The sequence below is a fragment of the Colossoma macropomum genome, unplaced genomic scaffold (genome assembly GCF_904425465.1).
Source record: "Colossoma macropomum unplaced genomic scaffold, Colossoma_macropomum, whole genome shotgun sequence".
Taxonomy (NCBI): domain Eukaryota; kingdom Metazoa; phylum Chordata; class Actinopteri; order Characiformes; family Serrasalmidae; genus Colossoma; species Colossoma macropomum.
Window position 1 is genome coordinate 27,411,008 of NW_023494788.1, and position 19,056 is coordinate 27,430,063.

Below are 19,056 nucleotides of genomic sequence, written 5' to 3' on the forward strand. Positions count from 1 at the left end.
GACTTTTTCTGACCCTAGATTATATGTTTCTCCACAAGCCGTTTCTGCATTGGTTGACCTTGGTCTGTAATCAAGTTTGAGAAGATTATGTTCCCCTTTATGAAAAGAGAAAACAAAACTGGGAGGATTAGAGCTAGGTGAGCTCATGCAGAAAACGTGGACCTATACGTGCTGTACTTAAATGAAAAGTAATGAAACAGCGACCTCTGGTGTGATTTGAAAGTAAGTGAAATATGAACTAGCTGCTGGATTGAATGCATTCGAAAGATAAATCAATTTATTTCATGATAAATGGAATATGTTCAATGAGCAAGTCTACCATTGAAAAGACTGAGGCTTCTTTATCAACATTAAACTAGAATGTTCATTCACTGTACACTTTATTCGCCACACCTACCTTGTATCTATACTCCATTGCCCATTTATCATCCTAGAAAAACTTGCATAGACCAGCATGGCTGTCACCAGCAAAACCAGCATATATTGTCTTTGGATGCCGGTATTCCCATGACCATACTGGGTGACCAGCTAAACCAGCACCAGACTAGTACTAGACCTAAACCAGCAGAGACCAGCTTAGACCATCTTGGAATGCTTGCTGGTCTGTGTTGTTTTTTTCAGCAAGGCAACTGCAGCAATTATTAAAGACCCAGAGACAACTATCAGGCATTATGTTAACACACATGACTCTAACGTTGCATATCTGGCAGACAGCACAGACCAGTATGAATTACATTCTGGTTTAAACTTGTTTGTGCAGGTCTGGTGCTGGTTTAGCTGGTCGCTCATGGTCACGCTGGTTGACCACCATACCAGCATCAAAAACATGACAACTGCTGTTTTTTCTGGTCTATGCTGTTTTTTCTAACGAGGATGTCAAGGTTGTTAGCAGTTCTCGTTCTGGATATGCAGTTAGCAGTGGTGCCTTTTTTATATTAGTTTTACCATTTATGTAATTAAATATCAAAATAATCCTCGAAGACTGTAAGCTCCAAATTTCAGTGTTGTCCGTTTCATTAACTTCTCTCCCTGCTTCATCATACCTGTTTTTCTTAAGGACAGTCCACAGATCTATTTTTATCGTTCCCAACGGCTGCAGGGTCGCCAGGTCCAGTAGAAATGTTTTCAAACGACTTTCAAACTATTTAGAAAGTAGCTCAATTTGGCGAGAAACGCGCGAGCCTAGCAGCCCTTACGGTAGGTGCGCGGGCTTCACCAAACAGCGTGACCAATGAAAAATGAAAGCGCGCGATTCAACCGAACTGCCTCTACTGGTGCGCGCGTGCTCTGCTGATTATAACATGACATGAAGGGGTTTACTGTGACAAGACAGTATACAAATACAATAAGATATGATACACACTGACAAACGATGGTTCTTCAAGGGTTCTTTAGTGAAGATTGCATGATTAAGGGGTTCTTTGCATCATAAAAGGGTTCTTCAGATAGATGGAGAATGTGCTGTAGATAGTTCTATATGGAACCTTTCTAAAAAAGAGCTCTATATAGCACCAAAAAGGGTTCTTCTATTGTAACAAGTCTGACATCGAAACAATAAAAGAACCCTTTTTGGTGCTATATAGAACCCTTTTAAAAAAGGTAAATATATTTTTATATAATTTATGTGGTACTTTCTGTTGGGAGATTGCTGTCCCTGACAATAACCCCTAAATTTTAACCTAACTTTTTTTTCATGTATTTGTTATTTTTTTTTAAATCTTTGTGATTTCCTTTAAAGAGAAATGGACAGATCTCTACATACACCATCAGTCATACGTTCGGACACAGCTGATTGTATGTATTTAAATTTTCTAGTGTATTCTTAGTCTAAAGTCTTGTTCTTAAATGTTTCAGAGTTATTATTAATAGTTAAATATATTAGAGAATATTAATATTTAAATAGTTCAATGCTACAGCCGTCCGTAGACAGGAGGCCAACAAAGCACAGTTGTCCTCGCTCTTTCTAGGTGGGTAGGATGGCTCCCCATTTCCCCTCATCACTCAGCACAATGCTAGCCAGCGCTGGCGTCTGTTAGCTGATGTAATGGAGCTGGCAGTTAGCGTTCTCCTCCGAGTGCGTTCAGCTGTCCAATGACGTTGTCATAGCGACAGTTTGAAAAGATGCATTGGCGCTTCACGGGTCTCGGAGGAAACTTGTTAGCCTTCGTCCTCCTATCGCTGGTGGTATCACGTGAGTGGGAAAGACCTAGCTAATGGGTGGAACTGAACATGACCAAATTAGAAAATTTGAAAAAATTTTCAAAAAATAAAATTCAATGAAAGCCTATATACGCATTTGTAGCCAAAACAAACAAGCAAAAACACTGGTTTTTAAACAATAAGTTTTAATTCAGGACTTCATTCCATAAGTTTAAATAATTTAAAATAATTTAAATAAAATAAACAGAAGTAAAGTATAGGGTCACTCAAAGCAAAATGACTTTAGTCTTAAGTCCAGCTAAAAGTCTGAAATGTGTTTTTAACTTTGATCCATGCCACATTTATATTTGTCTGTACAGTCTGCTCTTTTGGTTGTCATAACTGACTGAGAAATAAAAGAGTTACTAAACATATTAAGTCTTGGCTTGACATGTCTTGACATGTCATTAATGAATCAGACAAAACACTACACGCTAATCTTTCCATACGTTTCCTATAAACTGTTGTAAAACCATCCTCCAAAGTTTGACCTATTTCGGAACAAATTAGTTTCAGTTCACATAATCAGGTCCTTAATTTCACTGAAAGACAATTATATCATGTTGTTGAAAAGTATTGGATCATACTCTCGATTACAGTAGTGTAAGACAAAAATAAAATCAGATTGTTGGCCCCAAAGGTCTTAACCTGATAAGAAAATGAACATGTTGCTGTACATTACTCCAAATAATAAATGTGACTATTCCATGATAATGTTGTATCTATACCTGCTTAATTTCCTCAGGTTATGTGTTATGAATATTTTTGTTGTAAGTTATATATAATTTAAAAATACATGTGTTTCTTACTTTGAGTGCAAGGGTCACTCTATATTACTCTATTGTCTGGGCTGTTGTATGTTGTAGTGGTAGAGGTATTCCTTTTAATAACTAACTAATTCGCCAAAATAAGTAAGTAAATCAGTCAATCAATAAATAAACAAATAATTAAATAAAGACATGACAGGGAGCCACCTTTGCAGTGGTTGATTGATTGATTGATTGATTGATTGATTGATTGATTGATTGATTGATTGATTGATAAATAAATAACCAATCAACCAAATCTCTTCAGCTGGGATTTTAGGCTGAATGTGTTTATTCCGGACGGGGCAGCAGGGGGCGCTGCACGCCTGGTTCTATAGGTAAGCCCGCTGTAGTGAGTGAGGCAGTGAAAAACCCAGCCCTCTGTACTCGTCTGCTTTCCTTCTGCCGTTGACCCGAGGAAACTCGCTGCTCGGCGCTCTCTCGGTTGCCACTTCGCTGCGTGACGTCACTTCTCCGGTCGCCGCTCTGTCAGTGCCTCGGCCACTGTAGGCACCAGCTGGGGTCTCTCAGCAGTCTCTCACCTGGGGGAGGCACATCCACAAAAGCACGGAATGTGACTAGGCAACACTGCACCTTAAACGCGGCCCTTTATTGAGCGTGCTTTCAGCTGACACTGTCACACGAGGCGCATCGCTGGTAATCGCCTCAGTGAGCGGGAACACCCCGCTGTCTCCACACTGAGTCCACGGCTTCTGGCAGTGCCAGCTTTCGGAGACAATGCTGAGGGGATTTTTATTTTTGTTGTTACTGATTTGAGTGATTCATATCACTTGAGGTGCTTTTCCAAGTTCCATCCACACGGACAATTCTGCTGAAACAACGCTGGCTCCAGGTTCTCTCGGATGTAGGCTAATTCTCTCAGCATCATGAGCGCGAGCGGTGAGTAAACGCTTTCCTTTCACCTGAGGTGAAGCTGTTAACTTTAATGAGGCGAATACGACAGAAGCAGACTGCAAGCTGAGGTAAAATAAGCGCTGAAAAGTGTCCTTTCAACTCGTCTCGCCTATAGAAAGAAGAGGCTCGTGTTCTGAGTCTTTCACTGTTTTTGACCTTCCTTTTCGATACGAAGAAGACTGCTCACTCTCACTCAGCCTGCCTGTACTTTTTAGCTGTGGCTTCACATTTCTTTGCCATTTTAGTTTTGGGCAACAAAATAACTTCTCAGCACGTCTTTATGAGTATAACTGGCAACTGTATGCACACTGGGATTTTTATAAATTTCACCTTTGGTCAGAGCTTTGCCTAAACACAGTGTATTTTTTATTAAACTCTATGTGGATCATGGCGTATCAAATGTAATTAATGTAATGTAATGTGAATGTAATGTAATACTGTAGGAGTTGGTGAGGCTGACATAAGTCATTGCTTTACTGTGATAAAGGGCTGGGCAATATGGCATTATTTATCGTTTATCGTGATAAATTACGCCACAGTATGTCACAAAATGCTTATCTGAGCGTAACGTGGCTATCATCATTACTTAAAAAACCTTCCTGATTTCAAGTTTGATTTAAGCTGACATTATTAGTCTTGACTAACTGGATTAAGTGCAGCTTAGTGTATAAAATGTTGACTACAAATTACTGAATTTATCAAACAGTGAACGTTTTTGATAGTATTTTTTAAAATTCTGGCACTACTTTGTTCCAAAACAAGTATTATGACTTATCGTGTATCGTATCGTGTAGTTTTTAAATTATCATGATTTTACATTCACGCCATATCGCCCAGGTCTAGTATGATATCTGTATGAATTCTCAAGGTTAGTTGCTGCTTAATCACCTTGTTCAGCTTGATTTTAGTGCTGTCATGTTATATGCACTGACTTCTGCATTAGCAATAATGATTACACACTTACACTTGTAGGTACATATTCAGAAGAACAGAGAGAGAGAGAGAGCACGCACAATCAAGAAATCATTAGTGACCTACTCTCCAAAGATTGGTTCATGTGCTTCAGTCAGCTGATGTTGTCACTTGCCCAACGGCAAGGGCACTTTCGCTTTATCTGATAATCAGTATTTTGTTTGGAAATTCTTTGTGCACCGCCTCAAAAGGCACATTTTCTTGTTGGAAAGGCTGCGACAGAATCAATAAGGAAATGACCTCACTTGTGTAATTTTACTGAATGATGCTATTCATTCCCCTGTTTTCTCCTTGCTCCCTTGGCTGCTTTCACATCAAATGTCTAACATTCCTATGGTAAGCCGCTGAATTCCATTCTCAGCTGATGAGGGCATGGCACGGACCTGCCCACGTGTGCGTGGCTGTCACATTCACACTAACGCGTGCCACTCTTTGAATAAAGTGCACCAGATTTGAGGAAATCTGCCATATTCCCTCTCTCAAAGGCATTTGCCTCTCAGCTGGAGCTGTGGCTGTCACCGGTCTGCAGCTGTATGGAGAGCCCAGTGTTCTCAGCTTCAGACAGATGGCAAAAGGTACATGTGTCTGTGTTCTGGTTTGCAGCAAAAAAACACTAGCACGAAATATTCCAACAAATGAACAGCTCTACCTGGACCAGGGGAAGCTTGGATTGCTTTCTTCACCACTTTGCAGAACATATTGCATGGCTAATGGAATAAAAAAACAACATGAGGGCTTCACAGGGAGCCAATCAAGCCAAAGAGGGACCTGAAAATACAAATGATACATTTAAAAATGATCACTCTATTACGCTGTAATATGACGTTTTCCTGGAAGATTCTATCTTCTATTGTTTTTATGATATCTTTTCTTAAGGAAGTAGTGCTTCTATGTCGCAGCCACTCTGAATCAGCCCCCCCTCCTCCACCCACAGCAGCAGGCAGTCTTTACCCAATTATGCGGTTGACATGAGGTCTCAAACTTACCTGCCGCTCAGCCATGTAGCTGCATGGCATTTCAGTGGAGCTGCTGTCTGCTCTGTTGCAATACTTTACACTACATTGGGCATGATAGCCTGGAGGCAACAGAAACACAGTGCAATTACACTGAGGTCATTTTGTCTTTCTTCATTTACTGCTCTCTCCATTTCTTATGGTCAATGCCAAATCAGCTGCTTCCTATTTTCTGCACCACTGCAAGAACAGCTGAGCAGAGGATTTTCTCTTTTCTGCCTCTTTCTTTCTTTATGTCTGCCATTGACAGATAGAGTTGTTTACACAAGGGGAAAAGTGGTAGAGGTGTTTTGTGGCGATAACATGATAACATAGCTGCACGTTAAATGTTGACTAGAAATTGAAATTTCTTAGGTAGACTGTGATGTAGCAGCATATATTATCAAATCTTAGGAATGCATGTTGGTTTATTTACACCAGTGAATGTTCACAAATGCAATTGGTGAAATTTTGAGTTCCAAACTAGTTTGAATGAAATCACACAAATTTCATCATGTTTCTCCACTGTGGCCTAAAAAAGCTTCTTCCCTCTGTTGTGCAGTAACTTCTCATACTCAGTAACTTCTCAGACAGTTTAAGCTGTGTCAGCACTCACGACTCAGCTCATGCACAGTCCACTGTGCTCCCTTGTACCTGAGCTTTCCAGATCTGTCTCAGTCCAATAGAGAACAGCTGTATACAGCCCTTAGTGATTGACATGTGATTGCATTTTTGGCCCTGTGCATCCATGACACTGTGATGTTTATGGAGGGAACAGGGAACGAGGCCATACTTGATGCAGCCAAGAAATGTAAGCCTGAAACATTGTTATGTTAGAAAATGAACACTACTAATTTGTCATGGCATGTTTGGCAAGTGTTAAATCCGAGCTAGTGACAGACAGTACTCACTATAGGCTTTTCAGTCGGACAGCCATAGGAGTACTGACAGGTTAAAAAAAGAACGTCACTTTGATGCTTAGCATGTTCTTCCTCTGGGACTTGGTGTTCTGATGGATAAATCCTCTACGTATTAGTACTTTTCTTTGACTTCTAGTTGGACTTCATGGTTATTCTAATTGAAATGGCAGTTTTGACCTTCACAATTAATGAGGCCTGCAATTAATAAATTTCATTTAGTATAATGCCCACTCCATCACAGTCCATCATTTCTGCTTAATATCATCTCTACTAATGAAATGAGACCACACGATTGCACATATTCCCATTGGATGTTCTAGTACAGCCTGATGTAGTTTACTGTAGCTGTATATATAAAAAGGGCAATATTACCCTGGAGTTTTCATGCAGTAAATTTAGTCCTATCTGATAAGGCCCAAAACTGCCTTTTGCCATTGAGTCAGTGTGAGGAGACACAGCCTCACTGTGGCACTGGGAACATCTGGAGAGCAGTGCAGACCAGCTCTAGCACCCATTCATCTTCCCTGCAGCCCAACATTGTGATTTAGCAGTGCTATGAACAAAAGAGAGAGGGAGAAGCACGCTGGCACACTAACACCTGCCACCATGCCGTCTTCTGCAGATCCATTGTAAAGATATAGTGCCTACTCTACAGAGGAGCTGCTCCAAGGCACACATTATGAAATTATATCCACGTCCCCCCCGAAATCCCCCTCTCTGGTATATACAGGACATGGATGGAGCTATTTCTTTTGGCAAGATTGGGTGGGCCGTGACAGTGCCACCTGAAGAACGCTTATTGTTGTTGTTACTGGGGTTAGTTTTTTCCCTCTTTTACTATGATTATAGCACCACATGGGAAATTGTGAATTTAAAGTAGCAGATGTTTAGTTTCAGTTTAATACTTGTAAAAAAAAACTGCTCCATGAGAGCACTTCTGCCTGTTAGCATTGCACAGCGTTTTCTACTTATAAAAATGCCAGACTGCATTTTATGGCTTTTTAATGGGCAGCGTTATTTATTTCTTTTATTGTTTCCCTCTGCTTTTTATATAAGAATGACCATGTCTCTTGTTAGGGCAGATAAAAACTTAAATTGGTCAGTTAGGTATATCATAAGAGCACTGAGTCTTCCAGCTCATTGGAAAATGTTTGAATCAGTTTTTCTGATACTAAAATTTGTACTGAAGCTTAACAATGCTTCTGCTTTCTTGGGGAATATGCAGTTCTTCCTTTAAGATCCCATGGGCATAGAACACAACTCTTATAAAGAGAGGCTAATTTGTGCTTACAGTATATAGGTGGAGCAGAACTAGAGCACTTGTCTAATCCTAGTTTCATAATACACACTCCATATGGCACCCACAGGATCACGGCTCAGAAGGGTCTTTATGACAGTAGTATTCAAAGAGCCAGTCTTATTCATAGGCTGTGAACAAAGAGTCTCCTATGGTGAAGAGCTTGTGCTAAGAGCTTGATGTAGTCATGTACATCCTCAACCATGCCTGATTGTGACTGGAGAATAAAGATCATCTGTCAATAGCTTTGCAGTCAATCATCCCATCAAACACGTGTCTCAAACCTCATCAGCTGAAATACCAAACCATTAATAAACCTGACTGTGGGCTGAAGGCTGGCCAGAGTCCTTGAGGGCTAACAGGTCACATCTCATTTGATCTGACCTTGAGATGCGCTGGTTTGAGCGATTGTTGAGACAGCGGGGTCAGTTTGGCTTTTGTCACCACAGCAACACGGGCTCTGATGTAAGTATAGGCGTATATCACCTCTGGATGGGTTCTCCCTAGGTACTGGCAGCAAAGTGAATACTCAGGGCCTGACTCAGAATAGATAACTTTCTTCATAGACTGAGGGGTTGCGCACTTAAAACAAAGGAGCTTGAGTTTGTGATGGTTCTAATGTGATTCTAATTGCTTTTTAGACTGTAGCAGGTCCAACTGTAAGTTCTGGTCCTGGAGGTCTGGTGCCCAGCACAGTTTGGTGATTTCTTTTCTGCTCTAACACACCAACTAAACCAAATAATTAACTGAAGAGTTGAAAAGGGTATGTTTGAGCAGGGAAATCACCAAACTCTGCTAGATTTCAGCGCTTTGGGACCAGAATTGTTGTGCTGAATGAGTGGAATAATCCCAAAATGGTTCTACCTTTTCTTTTTATTATCTATCATTTCTACATTTGCTGGTTCTGAATTATGCTCAAGATTAACTGCTTATAGGCCCACCGTAGCTCACATTTAATGTATCTGTTGGTACTCCTGTCTCAATTATGATAGCCCTTTAAAAAATAAAATAAGGATCAACTAACACTAATTTCAGGCCAGTTTTTCCATTTTATTTCAGCAATGTAGGTGGTCTCTGTCCAGCCACTCTTGTTTACACCTCACTCTCTCCTCTCTGGCTATGAAGCAGCCTTGTCATCTCCACTCTCATACAATCCTCTGTGACTGTAATCCCTTTGGAGGCTTCTCAGCCCAAGGCAGAAATAGCCTCAGCCCCTTAGGCCCAGTGGTTATCACCTTACACCTTGAGCCGGATGTCACTGGCTCTGCGCTAAATATTGCTGTTCATTACCAAAGTCAGAAGCAAACTGACCTAAAGTGAGTGCACTCTTCTGTCATTCCTTGAGCAAATATTATAAATAATGGTAAAAGCTTGATGAAGATCAAAAGGATTTTTTTAATTATTGAATTAGTTTAGTGTGTTTTGTTAATGTATCACTGTGAAGCTCAACTCTATGTCTGTTAACAGGTAGTTTGAATAGGATATTTCCCTATTCAAACCTCATGCAAATTTATCTCTCCTTGTTGAGTTCTTCTGCTAAGTATTATGCAGTACCTTTCACCAGTTTATGAATGAAAGAAGTCTTCTTGGGAATTTGGGGAAAACTCATTTAGGTGCCATAGTGGGATTAAAAACCTTAATCCTGAATCTCTCTTTTTCTCTCTCTCTCTCTCTCTCTCTCTCTCTCTCTCTCTCTCTTACACATATCCAGAAATGCATTTAGTATTTCCTAGGGAGTAATAGTGCAGGTATGAGGGAACAGTGGGTGAATGTATCCTCTGTTGGTTATCAGGGATTACACAACCTCTCAGCCAGAGGCCCTGTGCACACATCCTACACACGCAGTGACAGATGAATGATGTCTATAAGACTGTGCTTTATATGCCACCCTTATTTATCTGTGTCTGAGCACTTATAAATCTTAGAGATTGCTAAATGCTTATGAAGTATTTATCAGTCTCTGTTAGTCCATGAATAAGTCTGTTACTTGAAGAGGCTTGAATGTATTCTGTAGTCACATCCATATTTTTGTTTATGTTGCAAAAACCTAGTTTGAAACCTAGCTTGTCAGGCTGAGTACATTTTTTGTTGGCAGGCTTGGAGAGGTGTAGATTGTACTGACTTTTATCTGCACCCTCTCTTGCATGTACATTTTGTTTGTGCGTAACTGAGACCCAAAGCCCTTCACCCATGGGCGACAGGCCACACACAGAATTCAGAAAACAATGTTGGCAGGTGTCCAGGTCAGGAGCAGATTCGCCAGAGGAATAAATGCTTACAATATTGCCAGTGTGAGCATGAGCCTGTGGGAGAATAACCAGATTAATGGGTCATTGTACTTTGGAGAGATGAGAAGTCAATGGGACACAGTGTTTTCCAGAAGACTGACAATTTCTAAAATGATTTGTTGAGCACAAGACATGGGTTGTTTTTGGGCGATGAAGTAGTACAGTACAGTACAGTAATGACATCACCACAGCAGTGGATGGTAGTGTGTTTGCTGCCGGCCACTTTATTGGAGACACTGGCCTTTTTCTTAGACACACTTGTTGATCCATCTTACAAAGTGTATTGACGAGTGCACCATGATTAACAATAATCTCATATTGCAACCTGCAGTTTGGTCAAAACAGGGTTAATGTAACACGTACTGCTATAAGGATATTCAAATGCTGGTTGTGAGGAGGCAGGATGTGATGATCTGTTTCTGAATGACCAGTGAAAACTTTGAGTCTTGAAAGTGGCTGACTCATCATAAAGGGTTAGTGACCCTTAGATGTCACATGTATATAGTATGTGTCTAAATGTTTGTCAATACCTGCTCATCCAGAATTTGTCTTGGAATCAAGGGCATTAATAAGGAGTTTGTTCCATCTTTGCTGCAGTCAAACATTTAGAACATTTGCTGTGAGCATTTGATTACATTCAGCCGCAACAGCATTAGTGACGTCAGGTACTGATGTTGGATGTTTAGTTCTGAATCACAGACTCCTCCAGCTCATCCCAAAGTTTTTGGATGTTGCTCCATCACTCTAAAAGTGAATTTCCACTGCTCCGCATCCCAATGCTAAGAAACTTTATATTGCTGTCACTACCATGCCCACTTGAGAATGGGCATGGTAGTCTTGGGCTCATGTGTGGCTGCTCCTGAGCGTACCATTCTATTGACCTGCTTTATGTGTGGAGATTATACAAGCTCTGTGCCTGCAAAAACACCAGTGTGAGCGATGGGTGCGCCTTAAAGTAGCTGAATTCACTAGTTAGAATAGGACGTGTGATTACTTTTGGACAAATATTGTACCTTTGCCACCTGTGATAGAGTAAAGGGGACCAAATAAAGACAGAGGAGAAGGCATGAAAAACCAGATCCAACAAGCCAATTTCCCACTTCATTTTATCATATCAGTATCCTTCTTCAAGCCAACATAGTTTAGTTGTTTATGTTTTTCTCATTCAAGCCACAAAACCCTCATTAAGATGTTTGTACACCCAGTTTTTAAGCCCAGACACACTTTTTGTTTTTTTTGGCTGCCGCCTTTCTTTCAGGATGCTGTGAAAATATTGTTTAAGTGAGCCTTTTAGTGGGTACAGTGGTTCTGGTGTTGCCAGCATTGTAGCTGTAACAATGAGGCTCAAATCAAAAGAATAAGGCTCCTTGAAGTCTGCAGAAGTGCCAGAGAAAATTACTGGTGTGCCCAAAACGCACCTTTAAACCTATGGGATAATTGGTGAGAATCTGTTCAGGAGTTTAGACTGGAACATAGAGTTTAGGTGGGAAGGTCACTTTTCTATATTCAGTAAAACACCAGGTCACAAGTGTTTGTGGCACGATAGAGACATTTTCTTTGGACCCTACAATGACTTCCTCCTTAGAATCATCGTATGAAAATGTTTGTACTGCATGTCCTTGCTCTTTCAGATAATTTCCCAGTTACACAAATCCATTTAAAATAAAGAGTGGAAAAACACTTTCTGCAGCGGTTTCACAGTAATTGATTCACTTGCTGGCAGAATGTTTGAGTGCCTCTGATGCATCTTTAATAGGATAGAGATTAGTACAGAACCCTCAACCATCAATATAGTCAGCAGAGAGAGGGAAAGAGAGAGAGACTCAAGACTTAGGCTGCAGGCTCTTGCCTCATGCTCCATGTGTCACACACTGTGTATGCCATAAGGTGAGAACGACACAAGTAGTTCCTTTTTTATCCAGTCACTATGGTTATTTACCCTTAATTACTGCTTAATGTTTCTTAGTTTGCCGTCTCTCTTGTTCCCAGCAGTACCTTATCAGCAGAGCTCCTACGGCAGTGATCGAAGCTCTGGACCAATCTACTGCTTCCGCTGCAGAGAACTGTGTAAAGGGGAGGTTGTACGAGTGCAAAGCATCCACTTCCATGTGAAGTGCTTCACTTGCCAAGGTAAGGCCTTCTAGTTCATGTGTTTAACTAATACACTAAGCCTGCTCTTTGCCCACATATAAAACCTTCTGACTTCATTTCTTAATTTTTTTTTTTATAAATCATTTGAACATGTACACATTCTTTTACATTCTGTGAATATTTTATGATGAAAGGATAAATATAAATTCTTCAGAATTACTTATCTTCTTTTTTCATCTCTAGTAAAGTTTCAAACCATTTTGCATATGAAGGATATGATGTTACATTGGTGATATTATATTATATTATATTATATTAAAAAAATCTTATTACATAATAAGGCTTATTATTCAGTAACTACTGGGACTTTAGTGCAAACTGGCTGAGCTATTCTTAGGATATAGAAGTGTGTATTAAAACTTTGGGCCTGCCAGCATGCCCTGGCCATTTTAGGGGTTAATTTCAAAACAGCAATTAAGTATTTTCATTTTTGAGTTTTTCATTTTTGAGGAGATATAAGATACTCCACTTGTATAGGGAAGGGGGAAATCAACGGAAAATAAGTGAAAAACAGGAGCTTCCAAAACTGGAGTTAAAAAATTATTAAAAGATATACAGAAAATGGGATTCCTAACAACTCCCATGTAAGACCTGCTAGACCTGCCAAAATTGTCCCAATCAGATAAACATTACTTAAAGCTTTCATATGTGAGGGGGAGAAAAAACCCCGCTCTTGCTTAAGAAAAATTTAGCAATTGTTCCTGTCTATCCTTTCACTGTGAAAGGACAACACTTTGGGTCTGTAAGGACATGTAGCTCATTACTGAGTCATTAATGAGAAGAGGAAATTAATGAAATTAATGAGAAAAAGAAGAAAATTTGCAAATCAAACACAGAAGCAGCTGGTGTTCTCAAAACAATGGGCTAGCTGTCACAGAGCCCAAACCTCAACATCATTGAGTGTGTTTATTCAATGTTTAATTGGATTCTTAGAAGCAGAAAATGTAACCAACTCCTAAGACTGAACTTTGAAGGTGTTTACTAGAAGCATTGAAAAATATTTCTGCATGGCTATGTGATAAAGGCAAAGAGCCACACTAAAAAAAAAGAAAATATGTTTAGTTGTTAAGGTTTCTGTGTATTTTTCTTCCTGAAGCTAAAAAAAATGAATAACCTGAACTTAATGGCTGTTTTGACTGGAGGTTAAATGAAGGGTGGTCGCTGACATTTGCACAGTAATGTGTAAGATAAGGAGATCAGTTAATTTCTGCAGTACCTTTTAGTGGCTACAGGTTTTTTGGCTTATGCAATAGAAGGAAAAATGACTTTGCTGGCAGATTCTAATATTTGGCTCTTAATTTAGACGATGGGACAGTTCCTTGGACCACAATACCATATTTTAAAATACGTTATTTTCAACCTAATAGCTGTTTACCTTTAGAGGGTAGCAGTGAACTGGATGTTTGAAGGGTTCTGGCTGTACTCTTGGGACTCTGGTAGTGTTTGTTTGCGTCTGTCTCCCAGGCTGTCTGAAGCAGAGACCTGTTGCATAATAAGTTTATCTAGTCTTGCATCATACAAACTTCAGCTGAGTGACACTCCATGAGCTCAGCGATGTCTGTAAGTTTCTCTATTTTTGCAGCAACAAGACTTTATATAGTTAAAACTCTGATATGCAAGCATGTTGCATGTAATGTATTTAATATATTGTGTATGATTTAATATATTATGATATATTGTGGCTTTTTTAATCTAATTTTAGGAAAGTATAAAAAACACACCACCATATGCATAAAATCTGAGTAAAAGAAAAAAAAAAACTTTTTATGCAATCAAAACACTGGGATCTGCATTTGCATTTATCACAGTCCCTGTAACACCCAACATCATAGCACTATTTTTTGTGCATTTGGAACAAAGAAATAAATACTTGCCTATATCAGTAAAAACAATAAAGTAAAGTTATTTTATACCTCCTTGGCCACAGCAATGTCAGTGATGTGTTGTCTGGAGGGTATGGTGTAATGGGGCTCCATTGTATTCACCGTATGACGGAACCCTTGTTCTGACACATTGTGCTGCCTTGTCGAAATGTCCTACCATAGGGAATAATTTAAATCACACCAAGTCAGCTTCGTGTTCGCCAGCTTCTTGTTCGAATGTACCTGTTCCACCTTAAATGGTGCACTAGTTATATAACGCCTTAGGCGTTACTGCACCGATTAAGGTAGAACAGGAAAATTCAAACAAGAACCTGGCAAATAGGAAGCTGACTTTAACCTTTTCTAAATCTCCTTATCAGAAAATGTTACCAGCATTAAATGAATAGGTAGAATATTGTGATAGCCTACATCAACTTATCAGGGTGTAAATAGCAATATTAAGCTGAACAGTACAATAGACTGTACAATAGGCTTGAAGTAAGATTGAAACATCAAAAACACAATTTATTACGCTATAGTAATGATAAGGCATACTTGCTCAATAGGTAGGACAAACAACTTAATAAGGAACCATTAAAAAAATACTGTCATTTGTAATTTTACGCTTTTCTTCTTAACTCTAAAAAAATTTAACAAAACCAACTGGCAGACAAAAAATTAGGAATGAATGAATGAATGAACAGGCCAAGTAATTATATCGACTATATAATTATATCATCTTTTCTTACACTCCTATGAATGACAGTGATTTATTCACACCAATATTTTTTAAGCTTTGAGACCAACTCCAAATGAGCTAACCTATTCTCCTTTTATGTTGAATCAGAGCCTCTTACCATGAAGTTACACATCAGTAACAGGTTGTCCACTTTAAATTGGACACAGTTGAATTACACGGTTGGGGCTTTGCAATCACTTGTACTATAGCTTTGTTAGTTACATTCATATGGTTTGCCTTGTGTTCCTGTTCTGTGGTTGTCTCCAAACTGCTGTTTCCACATGGAGCCTGCACTGCATTTGAGGGGTTGCTGTGGTAACTGTGTGAAGGGGCACCCTACCCCTGGTTGGTGGTTATTCTCAGCAACGCTATCAAACCAGCAGCCAATTGGAGCATTCCATTTCAAAACCGAGGGCACAAGTAGGGGGTGGAGGGGAGGGACACAGAGAGAATGAGAGAGAGAGAATGAGAGAGAGAGAGAGAGAGAGAGAGAGAGAGAGAGAGATGGGGGCATAGGACCTCCCCATTGTTATTACATCAGGAGTTGCCTTGGAGAACAAGAACTTGCTCAGCAATAATATTTTCTCCCCTTGTTTTTCTCACTCTCCCTCCCTCCCCTAACATTTTACCACTTGAAGATTTCCTTTAGTAAAATGTATTTAACCTCATCATGAAACCCATCTTACCCCGTAGTCTTTACAACAATTGTCCTTGCTTAAAGCTTTACAGTTTAATAATTATTACTTTTGTTTTATTATATTGATAACTCTGTATTGAAAAGTCTGCATTTTGGATGTTCTTCCTCTTTTCGATGTCAAAAAATGACAAAACATTGCGAACATATAAAGCATACTTTTTCCACAACACTGTAAAAACTGCAGTAACTTATAAAATAAAATATAAACTAATGTAAATCATAATAACACATCTCTTCTATTTACGAATTCAAGTATGATTGATTTACAGTTCACAGTCTACATTTCATACAGAATTTCTCTGTTTCAGTAAGCTACAAATGAGAAATAATTCACATGAAATTATTCTGTTTTTGTTAAACTCATAACTGAGACTCCTAAGGGTACTATGTACTGAGACAGTTTATATAGAGTTAGCTAGATGTCATATGGTGGTTTGTATACAGTTGCCAAAACCAACAGGTTTTCATTCTCCATCTGCCTCAGAACTGCCCTGATTGACAGTTTTGATTTAGTTTGTGGCATGTGCTGGTTGACTGGTGGAGCAGAACATGCTGATTCGAATAGAGGCTGCAGGGCTGTGGAGCTCAGCTAATTGGATAGAGATGCCACTCTTGTTCTAGAGGCATCCACTTTCACCCAGTGTGTCCAGTCAGAGGTCAGTGAAGCTACAGTATGACCACAGATGCTTGCTTTCCTATATGCGCTGCACTTTCAGCCTCTGTGTGACAGCCTGCCTGACATGCAGATTGTTCCTCTCACAAAGCCACATGTATGATCTTTCTCACTCACTCATTCAGTCTCATTCAGTTTGTTTTGTTTATGTTAGCATTCTGTAGTTGTTCTTGGAACTGAATTGAACTGAGTTTTTTGGTGATTAGGGGGTTAGATTGTGTTTACAGTTTATGCCATTTAGGGGCAATTTCCCAGTCAAGATTAGGGAAATGGTCTAGGTATGAATCTAAGGATTAGAGTCATCTAAGGATGACTCTAAGGAGGACAATCAGCACTGCTTGTGTAATTTAGGCGTAATCTTTGTCCCAGACATTTGTGTGGTCTCTCTTGGAAAGACATTTGAATTACGCAATATTGAAGTATATGGTAAAAGTTTGTAGACACCTTGTTATCAAACTTTTCCTCTGAAATGAAGGTTATTAATAGGGAGTTTCAGTAAGACAAGCATTAATGAGGTCAGGTATTAATTTTGGATGATTAGTTCTAGATCACAAATGCCATCTCATCCCAAAGATAAGCCCAGTGTTGAGAAGACTTATATCTCTCTATCTGATGCTTGGCATGGGGCATGGTGACCTTAGGCTCATGTGTGGCTGCTCCAGAGTGTCTTATTCTGCTGGGAGTCCTTTTCTGTGGAGATCATTCAAGCTGTGTGTGTGCAGTTGAACAGTGCCAGCAATGTGTGCGCTGTTAAATACTGAACAAGGGGTGGTCATTTGTGGTCCGGAGGGGTCTGTGGTATAGTGGACCACTGGTATAGTGCCATGTTGCCAACTATACCCAGCCTTGCTAGCAGTGCCAAAATTTGCATTATTTTTCTCCACATATTAAAAACAGGCGTACATTTGCATTGTCTTAAAGTGTGTTGTTAGAAGGATTCTAAATAGCAGTACTCATATTGATGAAGCACAAGTCTTGAAAATGTACTGAAAGAATATTTGTCATCAAAATAACACTATTTTAACTCTAAGATCAGATGTGTGTATGTGAGAAGGAGCACAAAATATACCATGATGCAGCTGCAATACGTGCTTTGCTCTGTGTTCCTCAAATTCATTTTTTAACACACTGAAATTTAATTCTTTTTTCTCAAGCTTGTTGACAACTCCATTATTTTACTGCACCTTTAAAATCCTGCACCTCGTTAGGGTGTGCATTTAGTTGGCTCACTTTGCTGTCACCTGTGCAGCCTCAGTTAATCGAATGTTAATCAAACAGGCACATTGTAAGCATATATGGCGGTCACATCTGGCCCAGAGTGTAACATTAAATGTTGCTACACAAAGAAGAATTCACATAATTTTTGCACATAGGGCCAGGTCCATAAAGTCAAAATACTGATGTTTACCTATGGTTTTTACAAGGAGCTGTTTCCTAAGGGCATTTTTAAAAATCTGAGGCCTCAGGGAGCAGATGAGGGTGTTACACACAGATTTGAGACCAGGTGTTTCCAAGGACACGCTAATGGCTCATGTATGTATGGGGGAGGCTTCCAAACATTCTGCATCTCTTATCACCTCTCACACACACACACATATGCACACACTTCAATTACTGTCTTAGCCAACACCTACAGCTAACTCTGACCTTAACTTAAGGAAACAAAGTGCAGTCTATTGGCTCTTTGAAATTTTCAGCTGTATGCTATGCTTTATGGAAATAAGCATTTTTCCTCATAGGGACCAAACCAAAATGCCCCCAAAATGGTAGAGTGTCATCCAGAGCTGATCTCACATATTGGTCCCCACAAAGAAAGCAAAACAGTACAAATACACAAACACATGCACACACCACACAGAAAGAAAGTTACACACCTACCACTGCATTGCTATTAGAAAAAATATACTTCTAAGCAGCGTTTAAAAGAAGTGCGACTGATTTCTTGCTTTATCTCTATGGGCATTCTCACTCAAGTTCTCTGCATGCTAGATGCAGAAGCATGGAGAAATCATTAAATCTCCATTTTGTGGTACATCTATTTCATTCTCTAATATAAGTCAGAGTAAGTCTGGTTATTTATGGTATTCTAAGTGGTGTGATACTCCTACTCGCCCTCTATTTTCTGTTTCTGCTTTATGTTCTTGCTCTTATTAACAATAAAAAAGATAGAAAACATTGTAGTGTAACTAGTTTTGACAAGCAGTGTTGTTTTATTCTTTGAACTGAAATGATATATTTGTCAAGCAGTTGATTATCCTTGTCTGACTCATAGGCTGCTCTATGAGTAGACATTAGCTTCAGGGCAGGCGATATCAGTATGTGAATTTGTGAGGGAATGTGACTGGGATTTAGAGAAAGGACTGTTATTTTCTCTCCTCATCTGCTCTGTCTCTCTCCTGCTTCTTATCCTACACTCATCTCTCCATTATATTCCAGTACTTATTTGCTGTAGATTAAGGCATTGAATTTAAATTAATTAATTTTTCATGCATTAGTGGTTGAAAGGCTTGAGAATTAATCACTGTGATTAACCTCCTATTTAGAA

At 39.4% G+C, this 19,056-nt stretch overlaps 1 protein-coding gene across 8 annotated transcripts in view; it reads left to right on the plus strand.

Moving 5' to 3' along the window:
* Positions 1–3,561: 3,561 nt before the first annotated feature.
* Positions 3,562–19,056, plus strand: part of ablim3 (actin binding LIM protein family, member 3) — a 95,471-nt gene continuing 79,976 nt past the window's right edge. For 7 of the 8 annotated variants that reach the window (XM_036568985.1, XM_036568987.1, XM_036568988.1 and 4 more), the window contains exons 1-2: positions 3,562–3,905; positions 12,379–12,519. In XM_036568985.1, coding sequence (XP_036424878.1) covers positions 3,893–3,905; positions 12,379–12,519 — 154 coding nt within the window. In that variant the 5' untranslated portion in view covers positions 3,562–3,892. The remainder of the gene's footprint in view (positions 3,906–12,378; positions 12,520–19,056) is intronic. The other variant, XM_036568986.1, reaches the window with a different exon arrangement.